We start from the raw sequence: 18574 nt of genomic DNA, 5'->3' as shown, positions 1-18574 counted from the left end.
GCACAGGGTGGATCTCCACGAGGGAACTTCTTGTTGTTGTTGTTTTACTTGGGCACTGGGTGACAGAGGTGTGAAGTGGATCAGGAAGGGCTTCCTGGAGGACACGACCCTTGAGCTGTGTCAATCACCTGTGAACATAACTGAGAAAATGGCCAACGTGCACGTCTGGGGTAGATGGGGGTTTGTTTGTCTCTCAGCGGAGACTCTGTTGTCCCTGGGCTGATCATGCTCAGTCGACCCTGGAAGCCCCAGTCTGGGCTGTGCCCAAGCTCCTCCTTGTGCATCAGAGCAGGAGCTCACACCCACAGCCAGGGCAACTGCCCCACAGTCCTGCCTCCCTGCTGGCCTTGCTCCAGCCCCCAGCACTGAGGGCCCTGAATGTGAGCAGGCATCAGCTGAAGGTGTCACTCCATGGCCCTGGGGACACAGGCTGAACTGTGGATGAGGCAGAGGACTGGGCTTTCTTCTCCTTTTGGCCTGAGTGTCCCCCTCTCTTCTTTCTGCTATAGAATGGCCTGGCCATTCTCTGAGTCAGAAGACTGCTCTTCCTCAAAAGTAGGGTCATTCCCATCACATCCTGAGGGTGGCATAAGACAGACAGGACACACAGGCACAGCCCAGCTGCTCCTTCCCACTCACAGAATCCTGGGGGCTATTGGGTCTCAGGGTCCCTTCCTCAGTATCCCCCCCTTCTTTTTTGGAGACAGGATCTCACTCTGTTACCCAGGCTGGAGTGCAGCGGCGCAATCTCAGCTCACTGCGGCCTCAACCTCCCAGGCTCAGTCACTTTTCCCACCTCAGCCTCCCAAGTAGTTGGTAACACAGGCACACGCCACCACGCCTGGCTAGTTTTTTTTTTTTTTGGTAGAGTTGGGGCTTCATCATGTGGCCCAGACTAGTCTTGAACTCCTGGGCTCACGTGATTTACTCTCTTCAGCCTCCCAGTGTTGGGGTTATAGGTGTAAGCCACCATGCCTGGCCATCAGCCCTTCTCTCTACCATGTCTCTGATAGGCTGTGGGCCAGCCTTGGCCTGAGACAACCCTCTTCTTTGTGGGACAGTGCCTCTTGACAGCAGGTTCTTTTTACCTTGTGCCAGCTCTCCTCCTTGTGACTTCACCCACATGATGGATCCATGGAGGGCCAGCCCTGTGCCAGCTCTGTGCTGGGCATGGTGATGTTACACAGAGTAATCAGACCCTGATCCTATCTTCAGGCTCTTGTGGCCTGTAAGGAGGTCAGCGTGTCCTCAGACAGCTTCCATACAAGCTACAACATGATCAGTGCCATCACAGGGGAGTTCTGTGGACGAAATAGTCCTACAGGTCAGGAAAAAGGATCAGGGAAAACCTCATGACAGAAGTGGCATTTGGGCTGAGTGACCTAAAAAGTGAGCCTAAAAATATTCATAGAAATCAGTATGTCTGGGTAAGGAGAGGGAGGGAGGGCACTCCAAGGGTTGATTAGATTATATGAGAAAAACAACGAGGTTGGAATATTCCAGGATCCATTAAAACAGATGCAGAAGGACTTGGCAACTGACTGACTGTGTCTGGTGAAGTGGGGAGTGTGTGGGAGAGAAGTCAAAGATGAAGCTGCGACTGCAGTCCTGGGTGGCCAGCAATGGAGTGGCATGGGGACATTCACAGAGAGGATGATAATGACAATGATAAAATATTTGCACAGTGCCTTGAACTTTGACTAATCACTTTGCAAAAAACATGTAATTTAAGTCTTAACATACCCCATGTGGTAGTTACCATTCTCCCCATTTTAAATAGGATGAGACAGGCCTACAGAGGCTTGGGGCATTTCTGAGAGTCCACAGCCTGCAGGAGGCAGAGCTGAGCCCGACCTAGGGTTGGATGTTATCACAGCATCTTAACACATCCACCCGAGAATCTGTGTAGTGTTTGCAGCCCTCAAAGTGTTTTTTTAAAGTAGACTTTATGTTTTAGAACATCTTTAGCTTTACAGAAATATTGCAAAGATAGTACCTAGAGTTCCTGTCTATCCTACGCCCAGTTTCCCTTGACATCTTACATTAGTAGGGTATATTTGTTAAAAATAATGAACCGATGTTAATAGATTATCACTAGCCAAAGTGCATACCTTATTTAGATTTCTATAGTTTTTTTACCTAATGTCATTTTCTGATCCAGGGTACCAGATTACATATAGTCATCATGTCTCCTTAGGCCCTTCATGGATGTTATAGTTCCTCAGATTTCCCTTGTTTATGATAATCTTCAAAGTTTGAAGAGTGCTGGTCAGCTGTTTTGGATAATGCCCCTCTATTGGAATTTGTCTGATTTTTCTTCTCATGGTTAGGCTGGGGTTATGGTTTTTTTGGGGAGAAAGATCATAGAGGTAAAATGCCATGTTCGTCACATCTTATCCGTGGTATATACTATCAACATTGTTTATCACTGTTGATTATGACCTTGATCATCTGGTGGAGGTAGTGTTTTTCAGGTTTCTCCACTGTAAATTTATTCCTTTTTCCCTATTTCCATACTGTTCTTTTTGGAAGGAAGTCACTATGGGCAACCCACACTTACAGAGTGGGAAGTTATGCTCCCCCTCCTTGAAGGCAGAGAATCTACATGCATTATTTAGAACTTTTCTGCCAGGGAGATTTGTCTCTTTTCTCCCATTTACTTATTTATATCAGCATAGATTCATGGCTGTTTATTTTATACTTTGAGTTATAATCCACTACACCTTTATGTTCTTACTTGAATTGTTCCAGCTTTGGGCACTGGGAGATCATACAGTTGACTTCTGTGTCCCTTTGACATACCTTCATTATTGCGTGTGTATATGCTAGTGGTGGTGGGGCTTGAGTGTGTGTGTGTGCATTCATGTCTTTACTTTCTGGGCCTATTAGATGCACCAGGCTTATCTTGTATAGTTCCTGTCCCAGTGCTAGTATCATTCATTTCTCCAAAAATATTACCAAGCTCTCCTGGTTCCTTTTATTGGACAATGGTATTAGAATCAAGATCAGGGGATGAGGTGTGCTCATTGCTACTGGGGTATGACTTCTTTTAGGCCTTCTCAGCTGACAGAGAAAGGAAATACCCTCATTATCTGTGGGGTATTTCCACAGATAATGCGGATATTGTCTGTGTTCCAGCACCCCACTCCCCACAGATACCAAAATCTGCAGATGCTCAAATTCCTTATGTAACATGGTATATAGTATTTGGATATAACCTATGCTCATCCTCCTGTGTACCTTAAATCCTTGCTAGATTACTTATAATACCTAATACAATGTAAATGCTATAAATAGTTGTTATGCTATGTTGTTTAGGGAATAATGGTAAGAAAAGTCTGTACATGTTCAGTACAGACGGAAGCATCCATATTTTTTTCCAAATATTTTCAATCCATGGTTGGTTGAATCCATGGATGCAGAACCCCTGGATACGGAGAGCCAACTGTATATGCATACCCATGTTTATCTTTGTATATACACATAAGTATAAAGATTTCTCTATAAAACCATCTGTATCTACATGTGCTAAACATGACTTCACACTGATGGTCCAATTCTAATCCATTCCACATGGATCATTCTAGCTTCCTCCTCTTGCTTATCTGTAAACACTCACTCTAACAGTAAGAAACTTGGCCTTCACCATGCACCATCAATTTACCTAATCGTTCAATTCCAGTATACATGTATATTCCTATTATTAATGCATACCTCTATAGGAAATAACTTTATCAACTAAAGTACAGTTTTTGTGCACAGTTTCTTTTGCCTTAGTCTTATAAATTCCACTTATTTACAAAGTTACTTATGTCAATGCCTTTCCTCCCACTCTCTTCACTGAGATTGTTTCATACATTTGTATGAATTCTTTTGTTATCGTCTACATTTCATGCTGGGATCCCCTTCTACGTGATTTTTAGAATTTGCCTACATCAAGTTTCACTCTTAGTGAAGTTCTGTGGGCTTTTGGAGGTAAATGCAACCTCCAAAATATTTTATGCACACTTAAAAATCTGTACCCAACTGGGTAGGATTGGGTACAACCAAGTGTTGTTGTACCTCTGTTTTGCAGAGGAGAGAACTGAGATCTGGAGAATTTAAGTGACTTCTTTAAGGTCTCATAGCTTTCAGTTACATTACGATTTGAACCTGAGACTTTTGACTAAAGGGTGTGGGCTTTATTCCCACACAGGTGACATGTCCAGAGGGGACTAGAGGATGAGTGGGTTGAACAAAGAAGATGATGTTTTAGATACAATGATTTTGAGCTGTTTCAGGGATTTTCTGTACCCCTGGGCAGGAACTCAGAAGGATGGTTGTAGCTTGTTGCACAATGTATTTCTTTAAAGTTTCAAGCCCTGATCGTTCTGTCATTTCACTGTGTCACTCTCCTGGTTCACTTTCTCAGGTTGGCTGTTGGACTTACGATAAAGTCTAAAAATATTTCAAGGCTCTGCCTAAGCTGGCCTTTACCTACCTCTTGAACCTTTTAAAAAATTATTTTTATTTTTTATTTTTGTAGAGACAGGATCTCTCTATGTTGAGCAGGCTGGTCTTGAACTCCTGGGCTCAAGCAATCCTCCCCTCTAAGCCTTCCAAAGGGCTGGAGTTACAGGCGTAAGCCACTGTGCCCAGCCTTGAACCTTATCTTAAACCACTTTGCCTGATGGGTTCTGGTCCCTCTAGTCTTCTTTATGCTCTTGAATGCATTAAACGACTTCCTGTAGCAGAGCTTTTGTACGAGTTGTTCCTTTTGCCTGGATGTCTCCTTCTTCCTCTTCTCTCTTTGCCCAGCTAGCATGCTTCAGATTTCAACTTATATGTCACCTTTTTGTGTGCCTTGGTTTTCTAACCTGCAAAATGGGGATGTTAGTAACACTTTCTTTTCTCTTTCTTTTTCTTTTTTTTTTTGAGACGGAGTCCCGCTTTGTCACCCAGGCTGGAGTGCAGTGGCGAGATCTCGGATCACTGCAAGCTCCGCCTCCCGAGTTCACGCCATTGTCCTGCTTCAGCCTCTCGAGTAACTGGGACTACAGGCACTCGCCACCATGCCTGGCTAATTTTTTGTATTTTCAGTGGAGACGGGGTTTCACCGTGTTAGCCAGGATGGTATTGATCTCCTGACCTCGTGATCTGCCCACCTCGGCCTCCCAGAGTGCTGAGATTACAGGCGTGAGCCACCACACCCAGCCAGTAACACTTTCTTAATCAGATTGCTATGAGAGTTAGGCGAGTGAATATGTATATAGAGATTTGAACAGCACCTGAACATACTAATTCCATGTGAAAGTTAGTTGTTGGTTATAATATCATAATAATATTGTGGTATTATTATGGCTTTTATTATTATGACAATTTTATGTTATCATTCCCTAGGAAGGCCTTTCCTACCTCTGCAGACTAAGTCTGGTTCAGTCATATGCTTTTCTAACACTCTACACCTGCTTACACAGGTGTAGAGTTGTAGAGGTGTGTAGTGGTATAGAGTTGATTATAATTGAATAATCAACTTCGTAATTACTTATTTAATGTCTGTGTCCCACACAAGTACGTAATTTCCATGAGGACAGAAACTTTGTCTTATCACTGAATCCATAAAGTCTGATACAGTATGCCTTGCACATAGTTGGTGCTCAGTTAAGTGTTTAAATGAATGATTGTGTGGATGTTTTCCTGTGGAGGGAGGTATAAAAGGGGCCCAATGTGTGACCATTTGAGAGATAGAGAACCTGAGGCCCAGAGAATATTGCCTAATTTCCTGCCTGCCTGTCAGTGGAGTGCAGGATGTGACACATGAAATGAATTATAAAAACACCCACAAAGGGATGAAATTAAAGTTCTGGGTTGTGATGAGGCGGGGGAGGCCAGTGTTTCTCAGGCTGGACTCTGGGCCATCTGGGTTCCATCTCTGCTCTGTGTCTTTAGATAACAGAGTTGACTATCATTTTTATTAGTGTTATCGCATTCTGCTACTAACCTTCTCCAATCTGAGCCTCTGCCTGCCCAAATACCAGACAAGGGTATTTGGTTGGATGATCCCTGATATCTTTGGGGCTCTGTCTGTCATTCTGAGGAAACTGTCTCTCAAGCTGGGCTGGGGTCTCTGTCCCTAGAGGGCTCTGTTGTATCCAGCAGGATGGTCAGACCTACACTGCCCCATTGACCTTTCTATCTCTCCAGAACCAAGATGGAGCCTGTGTCCAGTCAGTGTCAGTGATTCTGCACCAGGACCCTCGGAGGCAGGTGACCCTGACCCAGGCAGGGGATGTCCTTCTGTTTGACCAGTACAAGATCATCCCGCCATACACAGATGGTACAGTTTGGGGTGGACAACAGACCTAGTTGGGAACTGAGGGTTTGGACCTCTCTTCCCAGGCTCCTCTGGCTAAAAGCACTGCTACACTGGCAAAAACTCATATTCTAGTACTGGGTAGATCAGGATAGGGGACACTTTGGTTGCAAAAATGTGGACTCCAAAAATGTGTCTTTGTCCCACCTCAACAGGACAGTGGGCTTCCTAGTAGTATGATGGCTTCTCCTAATATGAGCATATACATGGGTGTTTCCCATCCTGACTCTCATAACTTGTTTATTAACTACTTGTTATACTGTCTGATTCCACAAGGAACTTATGTGTAGCTCATAAGAAACACATGTAACAAAAATGGCAAAACGATTAAGAAATAAAAACCTAGCACCAGAAAGAAAGAAAAACAACAACAGGGGCTCAAGGTTGGGAGGAGTGGGGATGCACTGGGTGTCAACAGGCTGCAGAAATAAATATAAACCATAAAGGGTATAAAATGTTCTACAATAAAATCTAAAATTTAAATTTGTTACACTTGAATCTAAAATTGTATCATGAGCTTCCATAATAAAACTGTGTTGTGGCCACTGTGAAGAGAATGGGTAGTTACAGAATCCTCCTTCTGCTAGAGGAGGAAACGTGTACCAGTTCCTTAGTGGGTGCAAAGCTTTAATTGGCACTTGATGCTAAAAAAATTTCTCAGCCCAGGCTGCCGTGGGAAGTTATCTCTGGATTCTGATTTCATCACTGAACAGGGTTTCCTCAAGCCTCCCCAAACCAGCTTCATGGCAGGCACGGCTTCAGTGGGGGCGAAGTCTGGGCCGGGTGTGGGAGTCTGAGCGGGCCAGGCAGGTGGTGGTGGTGGGCGGGGTGTGTACTGGCTGCCCTCCCACTCTCCCCTTTCGGATTCTGTGCCCAGACGCCTTTGAGATCCGTAGGCTGTCCTCCGTGTTCCTGCGGGTGAGGACGAACGTGGGCGTGCGGGTGCTCTACGACCGTGAAGGGCTCCGACTGTACCTGCAGGTGGACCAGCGATGGGTGGAAGACACTGTGGGCCTCTGCGGCACCTTCAACGGCAACACGCAGGACGACTTCCTGTACGTAGCCCTGCCACGGAACCCGAAGAAGAGGGGAAATGGGCCCCTTAGGGCTGGGTATCTAGAGGCACTGCCTAAATGTCTCTCCCGTGGGCCTTCACTGTGCCCAGCATGCACCATTAGTTATTGATTTCTCTACATTTAAATTTAATTATGTCTCTTTAAAGCAGCGGTTCACAGTCCTCTGTGTGTGGAATCACCTCAGGAGCTTGTTAAAACACTGATTCCTGAGTCCTGCTCGCCAAGATTTAGGGTGAACTCAGGAATCCTATTTTTGATAAGCACCTCTAAGATTCCAGTATGGGAGGTCTACGGGACATACCTTGAGAAATGCTGTTTTAGAATGAGGTCTTAAAACCGGGGACCTCAGACTGACTGATTTGGCTCATGGTTTTGTTTGTTTTAATTGAGGTAGACACCACCTTTAGGTGAGTGTAAGCCCCTAGTGAGCCAAGAACACTAACATTCCCACTTTCTAACCCACCAGGCCAGTCTAACCCATGTACCTTTCCTACTTGGTACTTGAAGTCTCTTGAGTTTGCACCCCGTGAGCCTCCCAATATTCAGGGAAAGGCTGTTTTCTGTGAGCTGACATGTTTGGGCACAGACGTAGGTTAGGAACTTAGGAAGGTTCCTCGAAAGGAGAACAAAGGGTTGATTTTAAAGGCTGGAGATTCTGGCCAGTCCTTCGAGTTGCATGCATTAGGGGATGCAGAAGGAAACAGGGGAGGCATTCTTTAGCCAAAACAGAGAATTCAGATTTGCTGTGAAGAACAAGAACAAAATAAAGCTCAGAGCTTTTCAATGCATATATATTTAAAACTGTGGCATTCTACTATGCTTTGCCTAGTAGGGCTGATGTTAGGGTAGCTGGCCAAATAGTAGGGGGAGACCTTGGTTTAGTGTGTAAGCTGTTTGCCACTTTCCTAAATGTAACTTCTGAGTAGGAATATTGCCCTACATAATATGAGTGCGCTCATTGCCCCAGAACAATATTTGGGCATGGTGGGTGCCAGGCAGAACCTGCCCCCCAGAGAGACCATGACCTCCCTCCGCTCAACACCTACACCTGGGTTTGGTGACTCTTGGAGACTTGTGATGTCTAGGAAACATGCTCATCCCCCTTCCTCCCTTCACTGCCCCTTGTATGACAGTTTCCTACTGAGAGAGCCAAAGGGCAAGCCAAGGAGTTTTCAGGAAGTGCCCATGGAGAAAGGGGGAGGAAAAAAGTCTTACCCCCATGGTGTTTGATACTCTTCATGATGTCCCTGTTTCTTTTTCTGACCTGAAGAGCTGGGGGTGGGGAATGAAGCCATATTCATTCCCCACCCCAAGTGTGTGGTCCTAGCCCATTTTGAGCCCTTTTGGGGCCTGTTAAATGTTGTGTGTGTGTGTGTGCACGCCCGCACACATGCGTGTGTACATCCATAACTCCATGTGTTTGAATGTGGCTGTGTGGACCACCTTGGCCATATGCATGTCTGGCATATATTTGTGCTCTGTGTGTGTGTGTTGAGAGTGTGTGCGTATACATGTTATATATTTGGGTGAGTACATGTGCTCCTCTGAGTGTGTGTATATGGATGTGTAGATTATGACTATGTGTGTGTGTATGAGCAAGTAGGTGTTACCTGAATCTATGCTATTTGTGCCCCTGTGTCCACATGGGCAAGTGTGTGAATATGGCTATGACATGGCTGCAGGTCTCCAGTGGGTGTACCTGAGAGCACCCCACAACTTTTTGGCAATTCCTGGAAAACTCTTTCTGCTTGCTCCCCGCTGGTCCCTGGCTCCCCTCTGGACCCCTGTGATGTGCACCTGCAAGCCGGTGAGTTGGCGGGGGAAGAGAAGGGGCATGGTTGAGTGGGGTGGGGAGGACTGCTTTGAGAGAGATGAAAAGGGAACTCCAGGCGGGAGAGTGCTGGCCAAATTTGTAGGAGTGATAAGAAAAGGAGGAGCAGCAGGGAGGGGAAAGGAGAGACAGTGAGGGCCAGGCAGGCAGGAAGCCTCATATTCTTCCACTATCAGATATACACACACACCTTTATACTGGCTTCTCCATCTCAGGGCAAAAGCGGAAGTCGGCCCATGGCCCCACCAGGCCCCACCCTCTCTGCCCGTGCCCCCTTTCTCACCTCCTACTCTCACCGCCCTCTGCTGTGCCCCAGCTGCCCTGGCTTCCTTGTCGTTCTTTCTACACAGTCAGGACTGCTCTCCTCTCCAGGCCTTCGCACTTGCAGTTGCCTGGAATGCTGTTTCTGCAGACACACACATGCCTCAGTTCCTCACTTCTTTCAGATTTGTGCTCAAACCTCATTCCCTCACTGAGGCCTTCCTGACTGCCTGAATTCAAATTGCAGTTGCCCCTCCTGCCTCGCCTCATGCACCCATGCTGCTTCTTTGCTTTCTCTCGCTTCTTACCTTCTTCACCTTTGAAGTTTCTATATGAATTTTTTAGTGACTGTCTCCTTTGACCAGAATGTAAGCTCCAGGGATTTTTGTCAAGCCGCATATTCACACCCAGAGGTACTAAACCACACCCACACCTTCCTAGCCAAGCTGTACACTGAAGTAGCTGCCTACATCCATACTGCGCGTGCACACACACACACACACACACACACACACACACACACACACACACACACACACACACACACACACACACACACAGCCCTGAGCCATGGGGAGGGAGAGAGGCTGTTCCTGGGACACCAGGTAGACCGACCCCTGACTGCCTGGCTCCTGTTCTTCCTTCCCCAGCCTCCTACTCAGTGCAGGCCTGCAGCGTGCTCACGGGGGAGCTGTTTGCGCCCTGCTCTGCGTTCCTGAGCCCTGTGCCCTACTTTGAGCAGTGCCGCAGGGATGCCTGCCGCTGCGGGCAGCCCTGCCTGTGCGCCACGCTGGCCCACTATGCCCACCTGTGCCGGCGCCATGGGCTCCCTGTTGACTTCCGCGCCCGCCTGCCAGCCTGTGGTGAGTGCCCCACCCATGTGAGGCTGAGCTGGAGGAGCCAGAACTCCAGACCTGAGTGTCTTCTGCCCCTGAAACTCTCCACTGGGATGCCCTCCAGTCTCCTCCAGCCTGACTGCACCCAGAGCCTGCTTCTCCTCCTGTGCCCTCCCTCTGCCAATGGCCCCCATCCCCTCCATCACTCAGGCATAACACCTGGGACCTGGGACTCAAGACTGCTTCTTCATGTTTACTTCCAGTCCATCTCAAGTCCTGTCAGTCCTGTTAATCCCAAATTCACCCACTTCTCACCACCTCCGCCACCCTAGTCAGAGCCACCTTGCGTCGCACCTTTCGAAAGACCACTGGCTGTTGCCCTGGGGTTTGAGTACACACACGACTTCAATATCATGAGCCAGCCCCTACCCGTCCCTACCCTGACCCTGGGCTATGCTTCTTCCCATGTCTTCATCACCTCTGTGTCCCCAGCTGTAGCACAAGGCCTGACTCTCAGTAAGCTTTTAGCAAATGTTTGCTGAATAAACAAAAAAGGCACTATACTGGGAGTCAGGAGGCCTGAGTTCTAATCCAGCCCTGCAGGTGACTTGCTATGTGTCCCTGGGCAGGGCCCTGATTCTCTCTGAGCCAAAGTTTCCCCAAAAGGGATTGGACAGACCCACTGGTTCTTAACCCTGGCTGCATATTAGAGTTACCATAGGAGCTTTCAAAAGATTCGCACATCTGGGCCACATCGAGTATCAACGAAGGCAACATATCTGGCAGTGGGGCCCAGGCATCAGCATTTTCAGAAGCTCCTCAGGTGGCTTTGATGTGCAGCCTGGGTTGAGAACAGCTGAACTTGATGGTCTCGGTGGATCTACTGGATCCCACAGAGTGTAGGAGACTCTGGGGCTAGTGGGACGGTGGCCACACAAGGAGAGGGCAGTCCTGAGTCTTGGGACAAAGGGAGCAAAACAGGCTGCTAGAGGCAGCACAGTTGATATCCGCAACCTGTGTGTGACACAGCCAGGGGAGTGAGGGGGTGGGAGTGTGTGTGTATGTCCACACACCTGGGCTCGTGCATGTGTCTATGTGTGAGTTACAGGGTGGGTGCAGGGCCTTAGCGGGTGGTGATCTCCATCCCTTCCCCAATATCACTACCTCAGAGGAATGCCTTTTGGAGGAAAAGACCTGCCAGTGCTTTTTCAGGCTGAGCTTGGTAGAAGGACCCACCCGCTGCTTTGCCATTCCAGTGTATTGGTAGGCAGTGGGACTCTGGAGTCAGACCTGGGTTCAAATTCCGCCTCTGACCTTGACCTGCTGTGTGACCTCAGACAAATGTCTTAACTTCTCTGGATCTCCATTCTCCTCATCAGAATGACAGCCCCACTCCACACAACTGTGGGGATGAGGGAGACAAAGCATGCCCCCCTTCTCACTGCAGCACTGTCCTGTGAGGCCTCCAAGGAGTATAGCCCCTGTGTGGCCCCGTGTGGACAAACCTGCCAGGACCTGGCCAGCCCTGAGGCCTGTGGGGTTGATGGTGGTGATGACCTGAGCAGGGACGAGTGTGTGGAGGGCTGTACCTGCCCACTGGACACCTATCTGGACACCCAGGCTGACCTCTGTGTCCCCCGGTGAGCGGGCCAGCTTGATCTCTGAGTTGGGTGGGAAGGTGAGGCCAGGGGTCTCCAGGGCATCTGAAACTGGGGAACCTGGCTGGGCCTCTCGTATACCTGCTTCCCCTCACAGTTGCAGGCCAGACCTTGGTGGGTAAGGTGGGTGGGCTCTCTCCTTGGGGCCTCCCTCCCAGATCTCTCCTCAGCCTTGGCCTTTGGGCCATTCTAGCAGCTTCCTCACAAGACACAACAACCCCACAGAGCCCAAGGGCCCTCTCTCTCCTCATTCCCCTCTCCTTCCACAGAATTTATTGACTTTCTGGTATGTTCCAGACATTTCTAGGGCTTGGGAATTCAGCAGTGAACACAGCAGAGTTCAGCCCTCATGGAGCTCACATTCTAGGGTTGCAAGACAGACACATAAATGAACAGACACTTAATGGACAGGTGGCAACAGGAGCTGTTGAGCCAAGTAAGGCAGAGTGAGAGCAGGGAGTCCTGTTCCTGGTGTGTTACTTGAGGTGGGCCTGGAAGTAAAGCCTTTCTGCTGAGGTGAGGTCTGAGTAGAGACCTGAGGGAGTGAGGAAGGGGGCTCCAGGAAGAGGGAGTGGCCCAAGGCCCAGCTTGTTCTCAGTGTAGCTGGAGGGCAGAGCAGGAGGAGGATAGTGGGAGGCAGCGACCCCACGTGATCCTGGGGCGACTGGCAAGGTCCTTGGTCCCCTCCAGGCCTCTGTTTCTCCATCTGTAAAATGATATACATTTGATTGGTGGTCTTCAAATGGTGGCAGGGCTAGAGAGAGGCCCCTTTAGGGTAAATAGGCATCACTCATAGGCCTTCCCAAACTACAGAATCCTCCCTTGAGATCCAGATGTGTGCCTGGCGGCTCTCACCCCTTGATATTGAGTGTTGCCAATGAAGGGGGTCTGTGTGGCTTACGTAGGGAGAGGGAGGTGGTTGTTGAGCAGCACTGGAGCTGGAAGAGTTTCGGCGTCCTGTCCGTAACTCACTGCCCTGCTCCAAGACCTGCACGTGCCTATAATCGGCAGGTTCTGTGGGAGCTGTGTGAGGAGGAAACGTAGACTTTGCCCTTAGATGACCTGCACAAAAGAAGAAAGACAGCATAAGAATCCCTACCTTACAGAATCCCTGTGAAGAATCAATGAGATAATGTATGCAGAGGGCCTGGCTGGGTGTCCCTGGCCAGAGGTCAATGTACTTAACAACCAGTGCAGCACAGGCACTGAGCAACTGGAATAGATGCTGGGCGTGAGTGACCAGGACACCTGTGCCAGGATGCAGCACCAGCTGAATATCTGCCCCGTTCTCGACATGGCGTGGGCCCAGGAGCTGTGCTCCTGTTCTTACTGCCCCTCCCTTTCTCGGTCCAAATGAGGCTGGCTGCAGGAGTGTATGGAGACCAGTGACTCCTTGTCTAAGCTTGGTGCATGGCTCTGAATCTGGGACCCAGCCGTGACCTCTATCCCTGGTGCCAGGCTGGCTTTTCCCCTCGCTGGAGATGTGTCACATGTCACTGTAGATACCATTACTTTTCCCTGGGTCCTTATGCACCTGGTTGGCTGAGGGTGGGGTCCCTGTCCTTGGCAGTCTCTGCCCCAGCTCCTGAGCCTGCTCACCTTTCTTCGCTCCCATTTTTTTATAGGAACCAGTGCTCCTGCCACTTCCAGGGAGTGGACTATCCCCCCGGAGACAGTGACATCCTATCCCTGGGCCACTGGTGAGCTCCGTAGGTAGCAGCCTTCTTGTTCTCTCTTTAAAGGGAGGCTGCTGACTGAAGACAGTGCAGCTGAGTGGCACTTTCCGTGAAGGGACACCCAGCCCTGCTCTGTGCAGGGAGGGGGAAGTGAGTGAGGATGTCTTTCTGAACTCTGCAGTGACCCGAGTGCAGTGACATGGGGTGTCTGGGTCCTGCAGTGACTGGGTCGGCTAATCCCAGGGCCCGTCTCTCTCTGCAGCCACTGCAAAGATGGAGTCATGAGCTGTGATAGCAGAGCCCCAGGTAAGGGTGGCTGGAGGGGTGAGGCCCTTCTGGGGGCTCCACGTGGTAAAGGAGAGTGGGGAGTGGAGCACTGATCAGGCTGTGGCGAGCCCACTCCAGGTTTTGCCCTACACTGGGCCTTCCGTATTCCTTGCCCTCTTGGCAAAGACTCCAGCTTGGAGGGTGGCACCTGAAGCCCTGTCCCAGCCTCAGCCCCACCCTAGTGGCTGTCTCTGCTGCCTGCAGAGGAGAGGCTGAGACTTTGTCTTCCTTCGGGGCAATGATCCGAGGCAACCATGTTGGGTATCTGGGCAGTTTCTTGACTTCCTTTGGGTCCTGATGTTTTCTGTCTGAGCTGTCATGCATCTACTAAGGCAGACTCTGCCCAGGACGATGCTGGGTGTGGGGTCACAGAGGTGGACAGGACAGCCTGGGCTTTTGAGACCCTCCTAGGCAACAGAGATAGGGATGGGGTGGAACAGTGGTGGGGGGGGCGTCAACCTTTGAGAGGCTGTGAGGTGGCCTGGGGGCTAGAGCATTCAGGGAGGGCTTCCTGGGGTGGAGGAAGGGATTGGAGAATAATCATACAGTAGGTGGTTAGGAGCAGGGCCTCCAGAATCATCCAGCCTGGGTTCAAATCTTCCCCGGCACTCTCTAGCTGTGCAGCCCTGGGCAACCCACTTTACTTCTCTGGGCCTTCATTTCCTCTTTGGCATATAACCTAGATTCCTGCATCCTCCGCATGTTTTGTGTATAATCCTGGAAGTGCTTTTCCTTTGGTCACTTCTGGCTTTGGATTTCTGGCTCTTTGGGACTTTTATCTCACCTCCTGTGCCTATGCCTTTCTCTCTGGTTCATCCCAGCCTGGGCATGGAACTCAGCTCCGTTTTATTACTTTTCCTAAAAAAGTTCACTCACACAGCATGAATGTGCAGGGCAGACCTTACGGAAGGCTCAGGGAGAGAGGGTGCATTCATGTCACAGAAATAGTGGTAACAGGACCGTGACTCTCCTTGTCGTTCAGAGTCCTCTGGCCCCCCTGCCACACTGATTGGTCATCCTCTTTCCAGCCCCTCTCCTGGTCCCTCTGGGGCACTTCTCACTTTATGATGACTTTGGGGAGGAGGAGAAGTGGCATCACTCCATTATTTGGAAAAATGGGGGACAATAATACTTTCTAGAGTTGTTGTAGGATTCAATATGATGATGCAGGGGAAGCGCCTGGAGCAGCCTGGTATGGAGGATGTGCAGCGATGGGTCCTGGTGGCTGTGGTCTTATTGTGTGACAGACAGCACACACCTACCCCTCCCTCTGTGAGGCGTATCTGGGAAACCAAGCAATACCCAGGAGCGGCCAGGGCGGGAGGAGACTTCCGAGCCCGTCTCTCCCTCCATCCTCCAGCTGCTGCCCCTGTAGCCCAGGAGCCCATACTGAGGCCCCAGGGCCTCCGCTCCCATCTTCTTCTCTTCCAGCTGCTGCCTGCCCAGCAGGCCAGGTCTTCGTGAATTGCAGCGACCTGCACACGGACCTGGAGCTGAGCAGGGAGAGGACGTGTGAGCAGCAACTGCTGAACCTGAGCGTGTCAGCCCGTGGCCCCTGCCTCTCGGGCTGTGCCTGTCCCCAGGGGTAAGTACCCATGGTGTCGTGGGCCCGCGACTCTGAAGGCTGGCAGAACCAAGGGCCACAGGGTGGAGTGGGGGCAGGGAAAACATCACATGGCCTTGTAGGAAGGCACTGGCCCAGGCTGGCCAGCCACAGCCATAATGGCCAGAGAGGAGTCTGGGAAAGAGGAGAGGCGGGGATCCAGCCTCGAGTGTGGGCTGGAGGAGGGAGAGCCCTGGCCGCTCATCTGTGAAATGGAACCATCATCAGGCCTACCACCTTAACACGCTACTGCGAGGAATCAGTGAGCTCACTCAGTGGAAGCACTGAGTGGGGTGTCTGGCACGCTGGGCACGTCAGTGGGTTGGAGACCACTGGAGAGGAAACTCAGGTTCAGCTCTCAACCTCTTCCTCTGCACTGTTCTGATCAGAGACCTCAGGAGGAGGGCTGGTGCCCCCAGAATATTAAAAAAAGAAGACCCCACCCAGAGAAAACTGTCTCATTCCCAGGTCCCCAAAACCCTGCCATTAAAGCTGTGAGAGCTGCATGAGTCAGGCTTTGTGAGCATGCCTTGTGTGGGCTCTGTACACCGACGTGGCCCAGGGCCTGACACCCAGCTCTGCCCATTCTCATTCCCAGGTCTGGGCTGAGAAGACAGCTGGCACCTCATCCCATGGCTTGACAACAGCCGGCTGTACCCTTCAGCCTATGCAGAGATTAGTGGTCACCTGGGAGTCGTGGCCCAGGCTTGAAAGCCAAGGAAAATGACATGGGGCTCAGGGCTTCTAGGGTAGGAAGGGGAGGGGACAGTCAGTTGGAGCTTTACTGCTTCTAAGGCACTTTCATGTTATTACCTCCTTCAGTCTCAGAGCATCCATGGTAGACAGGAGGGGAGGACCGTGATTCCCATTTTGCAGATGAAGAAACTGAGGCCAGGGGAAGGGTGGAGGGAAGTGGTGCCCAAAGAGCCAGGACTCAAACCCAAGTCTCCTTACTCCAAGCCCAGCCGCTGGCCCAGAGCACGTGAGGTCCGTGATGGTCACCTATATAGATATCATAATGTGGGTTGTAAGCCTGCCCCTTCCAGGCAAGTGTCTGAAAGAGAACCTGCAAGCAACCCTAGGCCTGACCACCTGCTGCCACTTGGGCCCTGGAGTGGCATTTGAGGAGTATCTTTGTCACTGAAGGCCTCTTGTGACACCATCCTGTGTGCACAGCCTGCCTCTCAGCCTGAGGTCAGGAAAAGCCAGGGTGTCTGGTGTCAGGAACCGAGGGTCACTCACTGCCAAGAGTAGTAGCAAGGCCACAGAGACACAGTGGAAGGGGCGCTGGACTGGAGACCGGGAGACTGGGCTCTGGGCTCAGTTTGGCCAATGACCCATTGCGTGCTGTATCAAAGGCCCTCTAAGGAACTTACACACATGCCTCAGGGGCTTGTCAAAGTGAAATTGGTACCGTCTCAATTTGTAAGGGAAGGGCAGGCATTTCCTACCATCCTGGAACATCCTCTTGCTGGGACAGGGCTCCCAAAGATGCCCAACCATCCTTAACAACCCCTGCCCAGGACCCTTGGGACCCATGATCACCTCTGTATATGAGAGTTCCGACTGTCTGGCCACCATGCCCTTCTCCATGATGTATCTAAGAATCTCCAAAGAACAGTCTGTGGCTGGCTGTGTGCCTCCATATTTCTTTGAATCTGGGGTCTGAGCCAAGGGCCCTGGGGCCACTGGGCAGTGAGGCACAAAGAGCACAGACTCTGGAGTCAGGCTTGAACCCTGGCTCTTCCACTTCCTGACTGAGTTAATTAATTACCCTGAACCTCAGCTCGTTCATTTGTAAAATGGCACAGAGTAAACACTCTATGTGAGCAGATAGCATTGTTTCTTCTCATATGGATCCCATGCATTTGCAAATAGCCTCCCTGAGGGGTCCCTGGAGTGAGAAGGTCCCCTACAAGGTAAAGAGAGGGTACTTTGCAAATTGAAGGCACCTTGAGGATGGAGGCCAAAGCCTTGAGTCCTTGCATGCTCTTCCCCATGATGGGCACACAGCAGGTGCTCAGAGATGCAGACAGGTCTGCTAAGAGCAAGGAGGGAGTAATGGATGGTGGGCAACAGAGAAGACCCCTCAAGAAGTGGCTGGAGACAAGGCTTAGGGCTGAAGGAGGAAGGCAGTGAGCCAGCCCTTCACTGGTGTCTGATGCAATTATGGGAGAGAGAGGGGCAAGAGACCAATATTTATTGTGTTTCTACTAGGTGATAGGCAGTGTGCCCAGGCCTATAAGATTCTCATAACGAACTTGGGAGGAAGGTGTCATTATTCCTGTTTTAAGCATAAAAACAGAGGCTTAGAAGGGCTAAGTGGCTTCAGGTAAAACGTAGTAAATTAATCACGTGCTTTTTTTCTTTCCTGCTTCCTCCCACAACCACAGTGAAATGATAATGGGGTAAAAAGGTATAAATCCCCAGGGACAAAGAGAGAAGAGTGGAAGGTCAGTAGTTTTTGAAGAAGGAACGTGGGTGGATGTGTAGAAACTGGCCTTGCAGAGGGGAAGGCCAAGGAGAAACAAATAGTACATGCATTTTGGAAAATAGTTTGGCAGTTTCTTATATAAACATGAATCTACCTGAGCACCCAGCAGTTCACCCTGAAGTGTTCATCCAAGAGGAATAAATAGAAGGGGGTGTGGGGGGAGGGAGACAGGAGGTTGGGTTGCAAGTCTGTGCAAGGAGGAGTTCAGCCTCCAGATCCCCTATTGCTCCTGCTGGGGTCACACCACTGCTCCGGCCCCATCCAGCAGGAGAAAGGAGAGTTTCAAGAGAAACCAAATCAGAGACTTTGGTCTTGGAGGCACCAGGAGAGTTGAGATGCATCGTGGAAACAGGGAGTTTCAGTGAAAAGCAAGTGGAATCCCAGCAAATGGAGACATTTGCCTCCCAGCCCAGAGATGACAGAGATTTCTTCCCTTGAAAATTGGCTGGGCCAATAGAAA

General features: G+C 50.1%; 1 protein-coding gene and 1 long non-coding RNA gene across 3 annotated transcripts in view; one reads left to right on the top strand and one right to left on the bottom strand.

The window, feature by feature from the left end:
* The window catches only part of OTOG (otogelin), a 101235-nt gene that overhangs the window by 16832 nt on the left and 65829 nt on the right, over positions 1–18574 (top strand). Inside the window, exons 16-23 of the mRNA XM_054525862.1 lie at positions 6184–6316; positions 7230–7407; positions 9111–9235; positions 10171–10383; positions 11804–11996; positions 13640–13714; positions 13953–13996; positions 15449–15602. Coding sequence (XP_054381837.1) covers positions 6184–6316; positions 7230–7407; positions 9111–9235; positions 10171–10383; positions 11804–11996; positions 13640–13714; positions 13953–13996; positions 15449–15602 — 1115 coding nt within the window. The remainder of the gene's footprint in view (positions 1–6183; positions 6317–7229; positions 7408–9110; positions 9236–10170; positions 10384–11803; positions 11997–13639; positions 13715–13952; positions 13997–15448; positions 15603–18574) is intronic.
* LOC129048918 (uncharacterized) lies at positions 12260–16738 on the bottom strand. 2 transcript variants are annotated; one of them, XR_008511607.1, is made up of 3 exons: positions 16434–16738; positions 12916–13076; positions 12260–12720 (listed from the first exon to the last, which is right to left on the bottom strand). It is a non-coding gene; the product is annotated as an uncharacterized LOC129048918 (long non-coding RNA). The 2 variants fall into 2 exon arrangements; XR_008511606.1 differs by having other exon boundaries at positions 12266–12720; positions 12870–13076; positions 16434–16736.

The sequence above is a fragment of the Pongo abelii genome, chromosome 9 (assembly GCF_028885655.2).
Source record: "Pongo abelii isolate AG06213 chromosome 9, NHGRI_mPonAbe1-v2.0_pri, whole genome shotgun sequence".
In the NCBI taxonomy this organism is placed as follows: domain Eukaryota; kingdom Metazoa; phylum Chordata; class Mammalia; order Primates; family Hominidae; genus Pongo; species Pongo abelii.
The sequence above is the reverse complement of the archived record's forward strand: the minus strand, read 5'-3'. Positions and strand labels throughout refer to the sequence as shown.